General features: G+C 40.5%; 1 protein-coding gene across 2 annotated transcripts; it reads left to right on the top strand.

Annotated features, from left to right (window-relative positions):
- Positions 1 to 1,997: 1,997 nt before the first annotated feature.
- angel2 (angel homolog 2 (Drosophila)) lies at positions 1,998 to 16,247 on the top strand. 2 transcript variants are annotated; one of them, XM_088325461.1, is made up of 9 exons: positions 1,998 to 2,178; positions 5,638 to 6,011; positions 7,416 to 7,648; positions 7,724 to 7,793; positions 11,823 to 12,244; positions 13,297 to 13,438; positions 13,522 to 13,609; positions 14,739 to 14,872; positions 14,937 to 16,247. In XM_088325461.1, exons 2-9 carry the CDS (start codon positions 5,645 to 5,647, stop codon positions 15,095 to 15,097), a joined length of 1,617 nt encoding a protein of 538 aa, XP_088181587.1. In that variant the 5' UTR covers positions 1,998 to 2,178; positions 5,638 to 5,644; the 3' UTR covers positions 15,098 to 16,247. The 2 variants fall into 2 exon arrangements, with proteins under 2 accessions (XP_088181587.1, XP_088181586.1); XM_088325460.1 differs by lacking the exon at positions 1,998 to 2,178 and adding an exon at positions 2,545 to 2,803.
- The last annotated feature ends 4,937 nt before the right edge of the window (positions 16,248 to 21,184 follow it).

Below are 21,184 nucleotides of genomic sequence, written 5' to 3'. Positions count from 1 at the left end.
GATAGAATTGGAAATTATTTGAATGCAACACAAACTTTTTCTTCTTTTTTCTGTGTTTTTTTCTACTCTTTTTAAAAATTCCTTTAAAAAAAAGCTCATTGTGTTTATTTTTTCCGAGCTGTTACTTTTTTCTTTTTGTTCTCTATTTACTTTTTTCCTACATTTCTTTCTTTTCTTTCTTTCTGGCTTTTTTCTAAAAGTTTCCTTCTTTTTTCTCTTCCTTTTGTTTCTTTTTTTCTCAGCTTTTCACTACTTTTTCATTTTGGTATTTTTTTCTTTTTTGTTCTATTCCCTCCTTCCTTCAAGTCATTTTGTGCATCATTTTACATAATATTTGGTCATGTTGGGATTAAAGAAGCAAAAATAACCTGAAGAGTCGTTTGGGACCCGAAAGAGCCGGTTCCTTTTAGTGAGCCGAGCCGAAGAAGCCGGTTCTCGACAAACTCTACTAACTCTACTCAACTTCGTTTTACTTCGTCTCGTCTTCAAAATACCGCATTTAGAACATAGTGTCAGGGGAACCCGTGCATTTTTACCTTCATGCACTGTAACTTTGACTTAAGTCGCTTCTTAATTAGTAATTTTGAGCCCTGATTTTTGTGTGCTGGCTAGATTTTCTTGTGCGCTGAGAATGTGCGAGCAGTGCGCGCAGCTTAGAGGGAACATTGGTTATATCTTCTGTGTATTTACAAACAACTAACACCTCTTGACACATTGGCTCTGTGGATATACTGTCCCTTCATTATCATCACTGTTACCACTTCCGTCATTGTTTTTATCCTACCAGATTAAATTAGTTTTACCCCTCTATTAACTCTACAACGCTAGTAATCACCTAATATCATTCAGTCACCAATAATGACAATCATAACAATAAATGAGAGTTACAATAATTAAAATTATTATCACTGTTATATTAATATCATGATCATAATAACAATGTTGACAACTACCTTTTGCTAGATCATTCAAACGCCATTTTCTTCCTCTCTGCACCTTGCCAATATTGTTTTTCGGTATCTGGATTTGAACAGGTGAATGCTTGGACATTTTTTGAGCTCATCCTGTAATTTGTTCCAAAGTTCAACTCATCATTTCATTTTTCATTAACTCCACATACAGACACACACATACTTTTCCTGGTAGTTCTCACCGGTTAAATTTTAAAGTTACTACATCCCTTTAAGTCACAGGGGCCAAACAGGCGGCCCGCGGGCCAGATCAGGCCCGCTAAGGGATTGAATCAGGCCCGCGAGACAACACTCAGAGAAGCGCAAGAGAAAAATCAGCTGCAGGTTGAAAAATGGCAACTTGATGTTGCCAAAGCCAGGTGCCTCGAACAAAGACACTGTACTTGTATTTATTTCTCTCTTTCTCTCTCTCGCTCTCTTTTCCACCCCTTTTCTCACACTCTCTGTCTCTTTTACTCTCTGTGTCTCTTTTTCTCTTCCTTTGTTCCTCTTTGTCTCTTTCTCTCTCTGTCTTTTTAACTTATTTTGCTCTAACTTCCTTTTCTCATTTTCTCTCTTTCTCTCTTCCTACCCTTCGTGTTTTCTTTTCTTTTTTCTCTCCTTCTGTCTATCTATTTCTCTTTGAATTTCTTTCTTCCTCTCCCTTACTCTTCCCCCTCTCTCACGACTCTTTATCTTTTGTTTCTCACGCTCTCTCCCTCTCTCTTTTTCCCTCCCCCTTTCTCTTATTTCTTTATCTCTTTTTCTTTCTTTTTAATCTACTTGTCCGGCCCCCGACAGAATGTTTGTTCTATCGTGTGGCCCCTGAGTTCAAATGACTTTGACACCCCTGCCTTAAGTTATAGCTTCCTTCTTTTCGTGTGTTATTTTTTAGTATGTTAAACAAAGAAATATAAGTGACCATGTATTCAAGCAACGTTATTAAAAGATAAATCAAAAATACAGTATCATTATTTTGCCCTAATTTGCGGATAGAGTGGAATGTGTGTAGTGAACTGAGGGGGTCGCTGTAGCGCCAACCAGCCGGCCAAGATCCCACTAAAGAGGGGCCCCAGGTCATGGACCCTTCGCCAAAATCGATCAGGCGTTCGATCGTACTGATGTGGATGATAAACAACATGTCAACACGTCGCTGCACAAAAACGGGACTCGTTTATTCGGAAAGGTGACCTTCTCGTGTACCGTGAGCTGGCGAAGCCAAATTGGCGTAAGTAGTAAAAAACGTATTTCTTCTAGAGGTAACAAATATTGGCAAATTAATGCAAAAAAATACCAGCTAAATGTTCGCAAATGCTCAAATTTGACAACCTTCGATTAGGGAAAAGTACATTTTGTTATTTGCGTCGTACTGACATATTTGTAGTCCTTTTGCGAGCCTATTACGTAGATCTCGACGTGAGGAATCTTAACACAAAACTACACATTCCACTCGACGGAAGGAAGAAACGAAGTTTTGTGTTGCGTTCAACAGCTTTCGGATAAACTATCTTTACGTACTTACAACCTTACTCCAAATATAAATGTAGTTGTTTTGATACAATTGTTCACTTTGGTTTTATTTATTTATTTTCATTATTTAAATAACAGTTTTATATATGGACCAATTTTTAAGAGAAACCTTTTTAAAAACTCTTGTTCCAAACGTTTTAAACGCACAAGTGTCTTCTGACGCTTTCTAATGACGTCAGCAAACCGTATGCTCTCAACAGCAATAGGTGTTTACTTTCATAACGGGAGCAGCATTCTTTTCTACATTTTTTTATCCCCAATAACTATCGTCAGATACTTTTTTAATGCCTTTTTGCTGCCTATTACTTCAACAAATATGAAAGGTGAGTAGTCGACCAAATGAAATAATGATCGTGGTTCCTGTATCGATCAAGCAATGCGTTCTGTGAAACTACATGTTTTCTTCGTTTCTAAAATTCGATTGTGTTTACTCATAGTTTATATTTTATAAAGGATTTCCAAGTGCGATAGAAGGTGAATCGGTTGCATTATCATTCGCGACTGCCAGGTGTTAATATTTCATCTAATTAGAATCATATATGATTCATTCATTCATTCATTATCTGCACCGCTTATCATCAGTGGGGTCGCGGGGGTGCTGGAGCCCATTCTAGCGATCTTCGAGCAGTGGGAAGGGAACTGGTTTCCAGCCAGTCGCAGGGCACACAGGGACAGAAAATTTACTTACTCATTTACACTTAAGGACAATTTGGACCAGCCAATTAACCTGGCATGCATGTTTTTGGAATGTGACCGGACGAAACCCACGCAAGCACGGGGAGAACATGCAAACGCCACACAGGAAGGTTCGATCTCATGACCTCAGAAGTGTGCCGCACACGCGCTAACCAATTTGCCGCAGTGCTGCCCCGTGTATGATTCGACTTGGTGATATTATTTGCAAGTATTTTATTAGTTTTATTGCTATGCAGATGACACTTAACTTTATCTGCTAATGGTAAACTGCTGCATTAAGTCATGTCAAGTCAAGTCATTTTTATTTGTGACGCCCTTAATCACAAAGAGTCTCAAAGGGCTGCACAGGTTATTGCACAGACTATTATTTCAGACTATTATGACACCACCATCCCCTGATCTGGAAACAACATGAGGGCAAGGAAAAACTCAAAATCCTCAACATGAGGAAAATGAAGAAACCTTGAGAAGGGACCGCACATGTGGTATCCCCCTTTCAGGATTACCAGACAGCAAAGGATGTTGCAATCACAAATAATACAGAGATATTGTCCACAAAAAGTATAGGTTATTCATATGCTATGGAATAGAAGTGTGTTTTAAGCTTAGATTTAAACATTTCCACTGAGGTTGCAGATCGGATCTCAGAGGGAAGAGCATTCCACAGAACGCTCTTGAACCTGCAGATTTCTTCTTGGCTCTTGGGATCACTAATAGACCGGCGCTTTCAGAACGAAGGCTTCGGACCGGAACATAGGGGGAAATCAGATCTGAAAGATATGAGGGAGCAAGTCCATGTATGATTTTGTATAATACTAAGAGAACCTTGAAATCACATCTTAGGCTAACAGGGAGCCAATGCAGGTTAGCCAAAATCGGCTTGATGTGTTCAGACTTTTTTGTCCTAGTTAAAAGCCTCACTGCAGCATTTTGTACCAGCTGAAGACTCTTGATTCTGGACTTCGGGAGACCGGAGAGTAGTGCATTACAGTAATCGAGACGGGAGGTAACAAACGCGTGAATTATAATCTCCGCATCCGATTGAGACAGCATAGGACGAATTTTAGCAATGTTGCAAAGATGGAAGAAGCGGTTCTAGTAATTTTCTTCACATGTGTTTGAAAGGACAGATTGGGGCAAATATGACACCTAAATTTTTAACTGAGTCACTCTGTGTGATGTGACATTTGTCAATGTTCACAGCAGTTTTTGAGAATAAGTCACAGCATTTAGATGGACCAATAACTAACATTTCGGTGCTTTTAGAGTTAAGACGCAAGAAATTGAGTGACATCCACTCTTTTATCTCAGTGAGGCAGGCCTCCAATTTTCCACAATTTGCTGTGGCAGATTCTTCCAACGGAACATATAGTTGAGTGTCATCTGCGTAGCAGTGGAAACTGATATTATACTTGCGAATAATATCACCTCATGGAAGCATGTAAATGCTGAAAAGAAGGGGGCCAAGTACTGAACCCTGCGGAACACCACAGGTAACACTAAAGGGCTCGGATGTCATTTCGCCCTATTTAACACAGTGCGTCTTATCTGAGAGGTAGGATCTGAACCATGAGAGGACGGTTCCTGAGAGACCAATCCATTTTTTTCATGTCATAAACATCAGGAGGTCACTGAGACTTAACATATTGGATGTCACTTAATTTCTCACGTGAAATATGAATACCGTAAATTCCGGACTATAAGCCGCTACTTTTTTCCCAAACCTTCAACCCTGCGGCTTATTCAGTGATGCGGCCAATTTTTGTCATTTTTCTAACGTCCGCCAGCGGCGCTCGAGCTCAAAAGGCAAAATTTAGACCGGTGGAATATATGCGCCGGGGAAGACTGCAACTTCTTAGCTTGTGCACAAATTAAGTTAGCGTAGACATATCCTCATCATTCAAATTGCAAAAAGAAAGGCACATGACGTAGCTTTCAAGCTAAAAGCAAACGAGCAGTCCGATAAAGAAGGAAACAGAGCTACTGCACGTAAACTTCACTTTACGAGCATGTTTAAACATTCCCGAGGAATTTATGTTTCGGCAGTAGCTCAGGAGGTAGAGCGCTCGTCTTGGGATCAAGGGATCCCAGTTCGAATCCCGGCTTGTCCGTGTTACATGTCGAAGTGTCCTTGGGTAAGACACTGAACCCCTAATACCTCCAATATGCAGGTTAGCGTCTTACATGGCTGCAATACAAGGCCGCTATTGGGAAATGTGAAGCACACTGTAAAGCGCTTTGGGAAGTCACTGACTTGAAAAGCGCTATATAAATGCAGATCATTTCATTTCATGCCGAGTCATACCTAAGACTTATAACATTGGTAAAATGGCGGCGCCCTCTGTTGGCTGCGGCTGCATCGGCTCGCTACAACAGGTCAGGTGTATCGACATTTCGTTCTTACAAAGAATGACAATACAAAGGAAATTATTATTATTATTATAATTCTTCTTGTGTCCAGCCACGTCATGTTTCTTGGCCACTTGAGCGGCGTATTCCCCCAACATCTGGCCGCCCGACGGCTCGGCGTCATCTGCATCAAAAACGCTCTTCCCTGGAAGACGCGTCTTCGCCGATTGTCCAAATCCACCAGCCTTAAGATGGACCACCAGCCTCCTCACAAGCGCTGGAGAGGAGCGGAGGAGAAGAGTGCAAAAGAGGAAGGGCAGGAATCCAGCTCGAAGGACCAAAATCCACTCAGGAACGACATGCGGGGGCATCTTCGGAATCCAAAACAAACACAGTGCGAAGACAGAGGCAGGGCCGAGAGGGAAACCCGAGAGGAACCTCCTCCACCGGGAACCCATTTGCCTGTCCATCAAATTCCAATGCAAGGTGACGCTCTACTACAGGTTTCGAGAACCTCTTTGACCCAAAGAGCGTTAATCATTTTGATTTTGTTTTGGTTTTCTGCAATGTTCCCTCTAAGCTGCGCAGGTGCGCAATCGCGCACTGCTCGCACATTCTCAGCGCACAAGAAAATCTAGCCAGCGCACAAAAATCAGGGCTCCAAATTACTCATTAAGAAGCCTCTCAAGTCAAAGTTACAGTGCATGAAGGTAAAAATACACGGGTTCCCCTGACGCTGTGTTCTTAATGCGGTATTTTGAAGTCCATGTCGAACGAAGTTGAAAAGTTATGTCAGTAGAGTTTTTCGAGAACCGGCTTCTTCGGCTCGGCTCACTAAAGAGAACCGGCTCTTTCGGGTCCCAAACGGCTCTTCAGGTTGTTTTTGCTTCATTAATCCCCACATGACCAAATATTATGTAAAATTGTGCACAAAATTACTTAAAGGAAGGGGGGGAATAGAACAAAAAAGAAAAAAAATACCAAAATGAAAAAGTAGTGAAAAGCTGAGGAAAAAAAAGAAACAAAAGGAAGAGGAAAAAAGAAAAAATTCAGAAAAAAAGCCAGAAAAAAAGAAAAGAAAGAAACAAAGAAAAAAGGTAAATGGAGAACAAAAAGAAAAAAGTAACAGGAAAAAATAAACACAATGAGATTTTTTTAAAGGAATTATAAAAAATGGAAAAAAAGACGGGGAAAACAAAGAAAGTTTGAGTTGCATTCAAATAATTTCCAATGATATCAAGTCAATCTTGTTGCCAACATTGTACTTCCACTAAAAAATGTGATTAAATACAGTTGTGTATCGTGCAACCGACAAAATAAGCCCCCCAAAATAAAAGTATGATGCGACGAAAGATACCTGGAATAAAAGAAATAGAAATCTTGTGAAAGAATTGTAAAAACAAATGACATTTGTAGTCAATTCATTCAAAAGTGAAAAATAATTTCGCATTGCCGAAAAATGTAAGTTGATGTCAAGTTTTGGACATGTTTGACAATGATTGAGTTGCCACACTGGGGATTTCCGTTGCCCACTGTTGTTTCAAGCGTTGCTCACCGACTTTGTGTGAACGCTCAGACCCCTGCAAAATTACGGGGAACATTGGTTTTTCGGAGAGACATACCATTTATTTTAAGACAAAATTTCAACAAAAACACTAATCCTTCAGCACATTTTATTTTACCGCGAGACGTTTGCTAAAATGTATGAAATGATAATAATGCCAGAGCCTTTGTCCCGTATCAACAAATACACCACCAAATAGTGTTTATTTTACTTCTGAAAAGTGATGGGTCCCGGGGACTCGCATGCTCAAAAATCTATGGGTCCCAACAGAGATCCGGCCAATGTTAAGCAACATTTCCAATTTTGCTTTTGTTTTGTGCTTCAAGCTTGGGAGTCGCAGCTGCCCAGACACTGGGAGGCGTGGCCCAGCCACGGACTGACGAAGGGACGCCGCAAGGGCGGAAGAGCCTTTGACTTTTCGGTGATGTCCTACAACATCCTGTCACAGGATCTCTTGCGGGATAACGCCTACCTGTACCCGCATTGTCCGCCCGCCGCCCTGCATTGGCCGCATCGCTTGCGCAACCTGCTGGGCGAGCTGCGCCACTACGACGCCGACGTGAGTTCCCTGGTCCTCCCCTCGACTGACGTGCCCACGTCTGACCTTGCACCGTTGTGTCTTTGTGCCCGAAAGGTACTCTGTCTTCAGGAAGTTCAGGAGGACCACTTCGAAGATCAGATTAGGCCAGCGCTACGCGCAAGAGGTACGGCCGTTGATAGTTTTCAGACATATTGACTAGTCCTAGGGTTTGGTAGGGTTACTTTAACTGGATTACTTTCAATGACTTTTGGATGACTCCAATAGCAAATATGCTAAGAAAAGACAAAAGAAACTAAATATGAATAAAATTATGACCAGGGTTAGGTAGGGTTACTTTAACTGGATTACTTTAAATTACTTCTGGATGACTCCAATACCAAATATGCTAATTAAAGACAAAATAAACTAAATATGAATAAAATTATGACCAGGGTTAGGTAGGGTTACTTTGACTGGATTACTTTAAATTACTTCTGGATGACTCCAATACCAAATATGCTAATAAGACAAAATAAACTAAATATGAATAAAATGATGACCAGGGTCGGGTAGGGTTACTTTAACTTGATTACTTTCAATTACTTTTGTATGATTCCAATACCAAATATGCTAAGAAAAGACAAAAGAAACTAAATATGAATAAAATGATGACCAGGGTTGGGTTGGGTTACTTTAACTGGATTACTTTCAGTTACTTTTGGATTACTTCAATACCAAATATGCTAAGAAAAGACAAAAGAAACTAAATATGAATAAAATGATGACCAGGGTTGGGTAGGGTTACTTTAACTGGATTACTTTCAGTTACTTTTGGATGACTCCAATACCAAATATGCTAAGAAAAGACAAAAGAAACTAAATATGAATAAAATGATGACCAGGGTTGGGTAGGGTTACTTTAACTGGATTACTTTCAGTTACTTTTGGATTACTTCAATACCAAATATGCTAATAAAAGACAAAATAAACTAAATATGAATGAAATTATGACCAGGGTTGGGTAGGGTTACTTTAACTGGATTACTTTCAATTACTTTTGGATTACTTCCATACCAAATATGCTAATAAAAGACAAAAGAAACTAAATATGAATGAAATTATGACCAGGGTTGGGTAGGGTTACTTTAACTGGATTACTTTCAATTACTTTTGGATTACTTCCATACCAAATATGCTAATAAAAGACAAAAGAAACTAAATATGAATGAAATTATGACCAGGGTTGGGTAGGGTTACTTTAACTTGATTACTTTCAATCACTTTTGGATTACTCCAATACCAAATATGCTAATAAACTAAATATGAATAAAATTATGTCTCACAGCATGTGGTAAGCTTTCTCTCCTTGATCTCTTTGATCTCCGGCAAAACGAAATCCAAACAGATTCATTTCTGCCGTTCCATGTGTTCCGTTACTCCCCAAGCCTGCACAAAATTTACTAATTTTATTAATATTTAGTTTTTTTTGTCTTTTATTATCATATTTGGTATTGGAGTAATCCAAAAGTCATTGAAAGTAATCCAGTTAAAGTAACCCTACCCAACCCTGACTGGGTCCAACTGAGGTGGTTTGATGTTATCACGGATCTTCACCATTCTGTTGGATGTTTAAACGACAACGGAGTGTGTTAAAATAGAATAGAATAGAATAGAATATACCTTTATTGTCATTGTTACAAAATGGGTTGAACATATTGTGACAACGAAATTGGGCGTGGCACTCCAGTATCACATTTAACAGTGAGGATAAAAGAAAACAAAGAAGATAAAGGTTATAATTTACACTATATTTACACAAGAAATGTGGGCCTGTAGGATGTTACATACAGAGTTGGGATCGTATTAGTGCAATATGCGTTAAGTGCAAAAAATAGTCAACATTGTGCTAAAAAAATATACCAGCAGGTGGGACTGTTGGACTCATTATTGCAGGACACTTATTCAGAAACAACACAACATATTTCAGCAGGAATTTCAATCAAACAAAAGTTATTATTACACCCGTTACATATGTATATGAGATTAATGTCAGTGTATGAAACTCATGACAAAATGTTACCGGACACCAGAGCAGACAACTCTGAAAAGTGGCCTGCCCCATTTTTCACAACTTGAAACACAATAAGACGACTAAAGCAAAAAAAAAAAAAAAATTGGGAAAAAATTTATGCATTGATAATCAGATATTATAACAGAACAATACTTTGAAATTAAGTTTATTATAAATCTACTTATAATATTCATTGCATTTATCTCAGCTCATCTCATTAGCTGCATCGCTTATCCTCAGTAGGGTCGCGGGGGTGCTGGAGCCCATCCCGGCAATCATCGGGCAGTGGGCAGGGGACACCCTGAACTGGTTGCCAGCCAATCGCAGGGCACACAGGGACAGACAACTCGCTCGTTCACACCTAGGGACAATTTGGACCGGCCAATCCACCTGAAATGCATGTCTTTGGAATGTGGGAGGAAACCGGAGTGCCCCGAGGAAACCCACGCAAACACGGGGAGAACATACAAACTCCGCACAGTAAGTCCGGTAGCTGGATTTGAACCCACACAGGAGGTTCACAATCATTGCATTTATATGACATTCAATTCAATTTTGTGTTGATTTTTCACCTAATACTAACAGTTTTTCCAGAGGCATACTTAACCTTCGCTCGACGACAAGCACCGCAACAATGACGTCCTCTCGAAGCAACGAGATCTCGTTTGCCGAGAGCGGCGTGCGGAGGAAAACTCGAACCGCGAGACCAAAACAACAATGGCGGATCTGCCTGGTGAAAAGTTTGGAGTGCAATAAATCTTTGTTAAAAAAAAGTACCGTATTTTCCGCACTATAAGGCGCACCTAAAAGCCTTTATTCTTTTCAAAAGCTGACCATGCGCCTTATAATACAGTGCGCCTTATATATGGATCAATATTAAGTCGCAAAGTCTCGCTACTAAGGCAAGCGGCCGCCGACTAGATTTTCCCCCGAAGGCGAAGTCGTCCACGGTGTATGCTGGGATTTATAGACCGGCGTTTCATTTCCTAACCAATGTGTCAATCATCATTTCAATCAGTCACTATTGGCTAAAGTTATTTGGAGGTAAAGGGGGCGGATCCTTTTAATCATTTACAGGCTCGCATAGGCGAAAGGGGCCAAACAAAGCCTGCGATTGGCTTAAAAAGATGAATGTGGATCACACGTTGGGTTGCACTACGGCATAGAGAAAATTTTTTTTACTATTCTGTATTTGTAAATATTTTACTCTCCTGGATTTACTACACTCACGGTTGTAAGAAGACCATGGTTACGTATCATTATTGAACGTGATGGCTGCAAGAGAACTTAGGTGAGCTACGCGGCTTTATATTTTCCCGGTATCTTGTTATAGAACGATCTTGATGTTTCTGTGATGAGTGTATTTTTAAACTCAATTCAATTTAAAGTGTTTATTGTTTCCCTGCACAATCAAATTCTTACTTTGCTGTCCACACAGTTGCCAGCAAAAAATCAAATGGAAACTAAGAAATGTTTGTCATTTCTTGAATCCCAAGACTTTAACCTTCCGAATGATATTTGGAACGATGCATTTGAGTGATCGGTGACATCGTACTGACACTGTTTCCGTACATGTCTGAGACACGTATTTGCTTCTTTGCAAGCTTTGGGAATGTTAAGGGGGTAATAAGTTGGACTAACCTATCTGACTGTTTTGTCGACGTTCCCATTGTAGCACCTTATCATCCGGTGCGCCTTATGTATGGAAAATATAGGACCAAAAACTATTTTTTGGGGTTGCGCCATACAACCTGGTGCGCCTTATAGTGCGCACAATACGGTAATCAGGTAATAATGACAATTTTGGGGCAAAAAAGTTGCGTCCCCGGGGACGCACGTTGATTTGAGACCATGCGTCCCCAGCAAAAATGATTGCAATAGGACGCAGGGACGCCGGCAAACCAGAACACTGTAGAAGCCTGGAGATGGTGGCAGAGAGTAACAAAGTTCCAAATTCCTTACATCTCCTTTAACATTTTGTATCTTTTTGGTAGCGCAGTGGTCTTGCATGAAAGGCCAAAGATCTACCTCAAACTAAATCGTCAGTTGATATCAATGACATTTTCTTTTACTTTCAAAATATTTTTTGTCATCGTGAGATGAATTCCAATTTTAGCAATGTGTATCTTTTCTTTTTTTTAGGTTACGAGTGCGTGTACAAGAAGCGAACGGGCACAAAACCGGACGGTTGCGCGGTGGCCTTCAAGAAGTCCCGCCTCTCCCTGCTCTCGTCCAATCCGGTGGAGTTTTTCCGTGCGGGCGACGCCCTCCTGGACCGCGACAACGTGGGTATGGTGGTCCTACTGCGTCCGAGGGCCAGTCACCTCGAGGACGACTTGGTGTGCGTGGCCAACACGCACTTGCTTTATAACCCGCGGCGGGGCGACGTCAAACTGGCCCAGCTGGCCATCCTATTGGCCGAGATCGGCCGTTGGGCCCGCCTCCCGGACGGCTCCAGCCGCCCGGTGGTTTTGTGCGGGGATTTGAACTCTACGCCGTGGAGCCCGCTTTTGGCCTTTCTCATGGAGGGACGACTCGACTATCGAGACCTTCCCATCAGCACGGTAACGTTTTGCAATTGCTTGCATACTTTTTTGAAGGTACAATGAAAAACAAAGTTTGGAGTGCGGTAAATCTTTGTTAAAAAATGATAGTGACAATTTGGTGTCAAAAAAGTTGCGTCCCCAGCAAAAATGATGCGTCTAGGACGCAGGGACGCCGGCAAACCAGAACACTGTACATGCAATGAATGTTTTAAGTAGATTTATAATAAACGTAATTTTAAAGTGTCGTTCTGTTATATATTTCGATTACCGTAAATTCCGGACTATAGAGCGCACCTGATTATAAGCCGCATCCACCACATTTTAAGAGGATAACCGCTTTTGTACTTACACAAGCCGCACCTGTATATAAGCCGCATGCAACATGTAACGCAATCACGAAATTAACCCAAACCCGACTTTGAGTCCCGCAACTGTAACTGAATATGAAGTACACAGTCCAGAAACAACAGCCGGCAATTCAAACGTAAAATGACTTAAGATATGACGCAGACCCGCAGAGTCCGGGTCCTGTTGAAAATAATCCAAGGAAAAAAAATGTATATTTCCTAAGGTAAGGGTGGGAAAAATATATATCCACTATTGTCCGCTGCGTCCACAAACACGTTTCACCTTTACTCCACTTCCCATCAGCCCCCGTTGTATTCGCCCGTGGAAAACATATCAGAATAAGTCTCTAAAATAAATACATTACAAAAATATACAGTTGCAAATACATATTATACATGGTTACACATATTTACAAAGAAAGACGGTACACCGAGAGAGTTTTCAAAGCTTTAATAATAATATTATAACTTTCATCCCAAACCGTGTCTGTGAAGGGTAGCAAAATGCTACTAGCAACACGCACATGGAAATGGGTCTGTTAAAAAAAAAAAAAATACGGTACTTGTAAAAATCATGGTAAACCGTGCTCATCTTCCTCATCTTGAAACACAAGTTGTGGAAAATGGGGCAGGCAACTTTATAGCTGGTGTCCGGTAACTTTTTGTCATGAGTTTCAGACACTGCCATAATGCTGTATCTTTTTGTATGTGTGTTTTGTGCAGGTATCCGGTCAAGAGTACGGCTCTCGGGGCCAGCGTCTGTTAGAGAGCCCCATCTGGTCTCCGGCTTTGGGCATCAACCAGCGTTGCCAGTACGAGAGCACCCGTACCTCCGCCGGGTCCTCGCCTTCCTGCTCCACCACCGGTCGGCTCCGCCCTCCTGCCCCACCTCCGATGGCCGCCCGCATTAAACAAAAGCGCACTCGCGCCATCTTGTCCTTTACGCAGTTGAGCAAGAAATCTCTCATTTGACGGTAGAGGACAGTTCCCGGCAAAGGGTCGCCAAAAGAGCTGTCGCTGACCAGGGTTTGAAAAGGTTTGGAGATACAATACAATACACCAGTGTTCATTTTAGCTGTGAAAAGTGATGGGTCCCGGGGACTCGCATGCTGAAAAATCTATGGGTCCCAACAGAGATCTATGGTTTCCCAAAATTTAGTCTTATCCAGGTTGAAATTGTAAATCGGCAACAAATATATCATATAAATCTATATATTCATTCAGTTTTAATCATCACAGTTTATTAGTAATACAAATCAGTTATCACTTCAGATTTTTTAGTTCACAATATTGTACACTATACAAAATAATATTGCTGGAATAATTATATATTCATGCAGTTTTAATCATCACAGTTAATTGGTAATACAAAGCAGTTATCACTTCAAATTTTTCAGTTCATATATTCTTCGTGGTTTGCTGTCCCGCCATAGTTGTAATGCCTTCTCAAGGTCCAATCCATTATCATCCTCCTCATAGCGTCACCAGGAATATAATTGAGTCCATTTGGGGAGAAAAGTCCTTTTCTTGCTAGGAGTATTCTTTTGTTGATTTTCTTTCGTCGAATCGTTCGCTTCAGCACACGTGTTTTCCTTGCCTTCGCGGTCTTCTGAAGAATTTCTCCGCTGTTTTTTCGTGCCGGAATGATTGCCGTTGTTACCACTTTCTGTGTTATGTTTCGACTTATTACCGACACTGAAGAAATTTCCAATTTATTGTTGATTTGCACCTAATACCAACTGATTTTTCGGAGGCATACTTCTCTTTCACTCGACAACCGCCAAAACAATGACGTCATCTCGAAGCAACGAGATCTCGTTTGCCGAGATCGGCGCGAGACCAAAACAACAATGGCGGATCTGCCTGACGAAAAGTTTGGAGTGCGGTAAATCTTTGTTAAAAAAAAGTAATCGGGTAATAATGACAACTTTTTGTCCCGGGGACGCACGTTGATCTGAGACTATGCGTCCCCAGCAAAAATGATGCATCTAGGACGCAGGGACGCGGTCAAACCAGAACACCGGAAGCTTAGGCATGCTCAAAGGGGCGTGTCCTATCTAGTCTCCTATATATATCTGTGGTGTACATTTTTCACCTTCTATAACATAAAACTTTTTTTTAAATTTAATTTTATTTTATTTTTAATTGCGTGTTTGTGTGTGCAGTTGGCGTCTGGAGCACGGCGTGCCGCTTCGTTCCTGCTACCCCAAACGGCTGCATCCCGACGGGCGAATGGCCGTCACCACCTGTCACTCTCGCTGCGCCATGATGGTGGACTACATCCTGTACACGCCCAGCGGTGAGTAGCCCCGCCCGGTTTGGCCACGCCCACCCTGGCGTCACACCTCCTTCCTGCCATGCAGATTCCCTTCCTGGTGGGCGGGGCCTGCAGCTGCTGGGCAGGCTCTCATTGGTGGGCCGCCCGGAAATGGAGGAAATGGACGGCCTGCCCAACGCGCGGCACTCGTCCGACCACATCCCGCTCCTGGCTCGATTCCGATGGCTCGTCGGCGAGCGTACGTGACGGTAGCCCAGGACTTCCATTATACTTGAAACTGTGACGGATTACCTCCACCAAGGACAGTTAGTAGCATCACATCTGCAAGGCAATTTGATTCTTTTTTTTTTTTTTAAGTGTATAAGAGGTAATATTGAGGAAATGTTTTATCCCGGCTATAAAAACAGGATTTTAAGCACCAACTCCCGCAAAAACTGAAATCATAAGTGGACTATCAACACGGTGACAGCCAGCTCCTCCCATACGCAGATTAGCTTCAGGGGATTCTCCTTTTGCCATGTTATCCAACATATCTGCTCAAGAACAAACCAGTCATTTCCAGACATGTGAGGTCAATTGACGGGCAGTAAACATAGGTGGAACATGGGAGACGGAGTAACCGTGAGAGAAAAAGAGAGAGCAGAATAGAGGTATGAATGGAGAAGAAGGGGGAAATGAATATAGAGAGAAAAAGAAAGTGGAAATAAAGATAAAAGATAAAGATAAAAAGAATAAGAGAAGTGAAACGACAGAAGGAGAAAAAAGAGTCAGCAGGAGAAAAAGAGACAAAGTGAGGTGGGAGAGAGAGAGGTTGAAAAAGGGAAAGAAAGAGGGTGAGTAAGAAAAAGAAATATAAAGAAAGAGAATTAAAGTGTAAATTAGAGAGAGAAAATAGAAAGAGAGCAAGACAGAGAAAAGAGTAAGAGAGTGAAAGAGCAGTAGAGAAAAGAGAAAAAGAGAAAGAGAGAGTGAACAGGAGAAAGAAAAAGAGGGAGAAATAAATAAAAAAGAAGTGAGTCAGAGAGAAATGGAGAAATACTACCACAATTGTATTGTTCACTGGCTTTGTTGACATCCGCTGGAAATATTTAAAACTACAGCTCATTTTCCTCTTGCGCTTCTCTCACTGTTGTCTTCCGGGCTGGATTTAAACCACGGGTGGGCCTGATCTGGCCCGTGGGCCGCCTCTTTGACACATGTGCTTTAAGACATGATATTTCAAATTCCCAGTTCAAGATTGTAAAACTGTCCAGTTCAGAGTACCAGTACTTAAAAACAAGGTGAAAATTGGTACCGATACCTGGCAAATTTCCATTTTACATTTGTAGCTAAAGAAAGTCTGTTTTGTTTTTGTTTTTTTGCTTTTAATTTAAATAAATATAGATTTTAACCACCAGTGGTCACCAAATCCATACACACTGCCTCTTGAGCAATCATGTACCGTAAATTCCGGACTATAGAGCGCACCTGATTATAAGCCGCACCCACCACATTTTCAGAGGAAAACCGATTTTGTGCATACACAAGCCGCACCTGTATATAAGCCGCATGCGCCCACATTTAAAAATGTAACACAAACACAAAATGAACCCAAACCCGACTTTAAGTCCCGCGATTGAAACTAAATGTCCTTCATAAAAGTCCACAGTCCAAAAATCACAGCCGGCAAAATATACGGAAAATGATATCGGTACTTAAGGTTTGATGCAGACCTGCAGAGTCCAGGTCCCGTTGAAAGTAATCCAAGGAAAAAAGTGTATATTTCCAAAGGTAAGGGTGGGGAAAAAATATCAGATGAAGACATTTACTCACGCAACTCCTTTTTCTTTAACCAACTCTTTACCCCCTCTTTTTTCCTTGTCTGTCCCTCACCTTTATCGGTCCCCACTTAAACATGGCACCCCGCGTTTGTTCCGCCCCTCATTTTTCGTTCACCCGTGCAAAACATATCAGAATAAGTGTCTAAAATAAATACTATACAAAAATATACAGTCGCAAATACATATTGAACATGGGTTACACATATTTACAAAGAAAGACGGTACACCGAGAGAGTTTTCAAAGCTTTAATGATAATAATATAACTTTCATCCCAAACGGGGCCTGTGACAGGGCAGTTAAGGGTAGCAACACGCTCGCAACACAGTAAACAGGTCTGTTAAAAAAAAAAACATACCGTACTTGTAAAAATCACGGTAAACCGTCCTCATCTTCCTCCTTAGAACTGAAGCCATCAAAGTCGTAGCTTTATTTATATATATATTTTTATAAAGTAGCTCTGTTTCCTTCTATATCGGCCTGCTCGATTGCTTTTAGCTTGAAAGCTGCGTCATGTCCCATTTTGCATGATGTGGGTATGTTTACGCTAATTTAATTAATGCACAAGCCAAGAAGTTGCAGTCTTCCTCGGCGCATATATTCCACCGGTCTAAATTTTACCTTTTGAACTCGAGCGCCGCTGGCGGCCGTTAGAAAAATGACATCACTGAATAAGCCGCAGGGTTAAAAATTTTGGGAAAAAAGTAGCGGCTTATAGTCCGGAATTTACGGTAATAAATGAATGTTTTGATAATATACCATATTTAGACAAAGGTTTTAGGTGATGCCATTTCCTGTTTTAAAATATTTTTGGGTCGAGGGCATTCTGCAGAAACGATGCCATATGCATATTTTTGCAGTTATATAATAAATGAACTTTGCCATTTAAAAAAAATCTTTTTTGTGTTTTTTTTTGTGTGTTTTAGATGTCATCTGATAAAAGCACAGGTAACTTCAATATACATTTTGACGGACATTTATTTTTGTTTTGAAGTTTTAAGATTATTCTATGCAAGTTTTGTTTTTTAATTTAATTGAATAGTAACATTAACTCGTGGTTTACATGGAAATATGTACAGTAAAATGTAAAGGGGTTTAGTTTTTAACAGGACAAAAACAATCATGAAGTAGAGTACACTTTATGGGATGTTTGAAGCTTTTTTAACAAATAAAAAAAGAAAAAGTGGGTGTGCAAAAAGTATTCAGCGCCATTGAGTTAATACTTTGTAGCGCCACCTTTTGCTGCGATGACAGCTGCAATGTCTATCAGTTTTGTAGATCGAGAAACTGATATTTTGGCCCATTCTTCCTCGCAAAGCAGCTCGAGCTCAGTGAGGTTGGTTGGAAAGCGTTTGTTACTAAATCTCGGTCTTTTGCGGACTCCATCAGGTTTTCTGTATTTGGCCCCATCCATCTTCCCATCAATTTTAACCATCTTCCCTGTCCCTGCTGAAGAAAAGCAGGCCCAAACCATGATGCTGCCACCCCCATGTTTGACGGTGGGGATGGTGTGTTGAGGATGATGAGCTGAGCTGCTTTTACGCCAAACATAACGTCTTGCATTGTTGCCAAAAAGTTCGATTTTGGTCTCATCTGACCAGAGCACCTTCTTCCACATGCTTGGTGTGTCTCCCAGGTGGCTTGTGGCAAACTTTTTATGGATATCTTTAAGAAATGGCTCCCTTCTTGCCACTCTTCCATCAAGGCCAGATTTGTGCAGTATACGACTGATTGTTGTCCTATGGACAGATTCTCCCACCTCAGCTGTAGACTTCTGCAGTTCATCCAGAGTGATCATGGGCCTCTTGGTGGCATCTCTGATCAGTTTTCTCTTGTATGAGCTGAAAGTCAAGGTGGACGGCCCTATCTTGGTGGTCTGATACTCCTTCCATTTCAATATTATTGCTTGCACAGTGCTTCTTGGGATGTTTAAAGCTTGGGAATTTGTATCCAAATCCAGCTTTAAACTTCTCTGCAACAGTATCTCGGACCTACCTGGTGTGTTCCTCATTCTTCATGAAGCTCTCTGCGCTTTAAACAGACCTCTGATAGTATCACAGCGCAGGTGCACTTATACAGAGACTTGATGACACACAGGTGGATTACATTTATGATCGTTAGTCATTTAGATCAACATTGAATCATTCAGAGATCCTCACTGAACTTCTGGACAGAGTGTGCTGCTTTGAAAGTAAAGGGGCTGAATAATTTTTTCAATTTTTATTTGTTAAAGTTTCAAATATCTAAAAGGGTTCCACTTCATGATTGTGTCCCACTTATTGTTGATGCTTCTCGAAAAAAATTGTTTTATGTCTTTATATTTGAAGTCTGAAATGTGGCAAAATGTCACATAGTTCAAGGGGGTCAATAGTTTTGCAAGCCACTGTAAGTGTAAACAAATTTTAAATCGGGTTGTGGTCGAAAAACGAGCTTCGAAGTCAAAAATATATATGCACTCTTCATTATGACCGCTAGATGTCGCGCTTGTGTAGCATTCCGAAACTCTACCACTCAGGTAAGACACAGAAAATGATGCATTCGTGGGAGTTAAACGGTGATGAATTTGCTGCTTTACGGTAAATTGTGAAACTTATGTGCTCGACCACCTCAGCCTATATTTATAAAAACTATTTACTAAATAAAAAAAAATCACATTTCATTGTTCATTTTAGCTGTGAAAAGTGACTCGCATGCTGAAAAATCTATGGGTCCCAACAGAGGTCCCCAAAATTTAGTCTTTATCCAGGTTGACATTGGAAATCGGCGACAAATATAAAATATAAATCTATATATTCATTCAGTTTTAATCATCACAGTTTATTGGTAATTCAAAGTTATCACATCAAGATTTTTCAGTTCACAACAATATTGTACATTATACGAAATAATATTGCTGAAATAATTATGTGAATCTATATTTTCATTCAGTTTTTATCATCATAGTTAGTTGGTAATACAAATCAGTTATCACTTCAAGATTTTTCAGTTCACAATATTGTACACAATACAAAATAATATTGCTGAAATATTAATATATTCTTGCAGTTTTAATCAACACAGTTAATTGGTAATACAAAGCAGTTATCACTTTAAATTTTTCAGTTCATATATTCTTCGTGGTTTGCTGTCCCGCCACAGTTGTAATGCCTTCTCAAGGTCCAATCCATTATCATCCTCCTTATAGCGTAACCAGGAATAGAATTTGGTCCATTTTGGCAGAAAAGTCCTTTTCTTGCTAGTTTTCTTTTGTTTATCTTTTGTCGAAACGTTCGCTTCAACACACGTGTTTTCCTTGCCTCCGCGGTCTTCCGAAGAATTTCTCCGCCGTTTTTTCGTGCCGGAATTATTGCCATTGTTACCACTTTCTGTGTTATGTTTTGACTTATTACCTTGGAAAAAATTACCAATTTTTTGGTTGATTTGCACCGAATACCAACTCTTTTTTCGGAGGCATACTTCTCTTTCACTCGACAACCACCAAAACAATGACGTCATCTCGAAACAACGAGATCTCGTTTGCCGAGATAGGCGCGAGACCGAAACAACAATGGCGGATCTGCCTGACGAAAAGTTTGGAGTGCGGTAAATCTTTGTTAAAAAAAAAAAAAGTAATCTGTTAATAATTACAATTTTTTGTCCAAAAAGTTGCGTCCCGGGGACGCACGTTGATTTGAGACGATGCGTCCCCAGCAAAAATCATGCGTCTAGGACGCAGGGACGCCGGCAAACCAGAACACTGCATTTTAAAAGAATCCATCAAGGAATCCGCTTAACATCACAAGGAATGTAAATATGGAGGACCAATCCTACCTTATATAGAAATACATCCATAAAAAATGAATTACCTACAAATAAATGACATATCAATAAATGAAAACATAAATATAACACGTAATACATTTATTAACATATTTATTCCTACATATGGCAGAACTACTACCCCAGAATTACTAAACCAAATAGAAATACACTAATAACCTACTCTACTCTTCTCGTCGGCTGAAAAATAGTCTGTGTAATATAGTGTAATAATCTGTGAAGCCCTTTGAGACTCTTCGTGATTTAGGGCGTCACAAATAAAAATGACTTGACTTGACTTAATATTACACAAATACTAAAGAAATATGACAAAAGCAATACTATGGGGATACTACAAAAAAATTATAAAAATATTACTTAAATACTGCTTTGGAAATACATCAAAAGCATGTCTAAAGAAATACTACAAAAATACCGCTTCACAATACTATTAAAAAAACTTGTGTGTGTATTATCACACACAACTTTATCATCCACATCTTGTTTTCCTAATTTAACGTTACTGCCCTGTTGATCTTGGTTGGTCTCATTGACGGTGGCAGCGCGAGCCTTGGTACAGTGGTTCAGATGGTACCAGGTTGAGCTGCCCTCGACCTGGACTGCGGTCGGCGTCGCCCTTACGACGGTGTATGGTCCCTCACGACTCGGTTGGTTCCACTTTCGTCGAAACACCTTGATGTACACGAGATCCCCTGG

The sequence above is a fragment of the Urocampus carinirostris genome, chromosome 20 (genome assembly GCF_059441175.1).
Source record: "Urocampus carinirostris isolate Australia breed hairy pipefish chromosome 20, RoL_Ucar_1.0, whole genome shotgun sequence".
Taxonomy (NCBI): domain Eukaryota; kingdom Metazoa; phylum Chordata; class Actinopteri; order Syngnathiformes; family Syngnathidae; genus Urocampus; species Urocampus carinirostris.
This window is presented reverse-complemented; position numbering and strand designations above follow the sequence as displayed.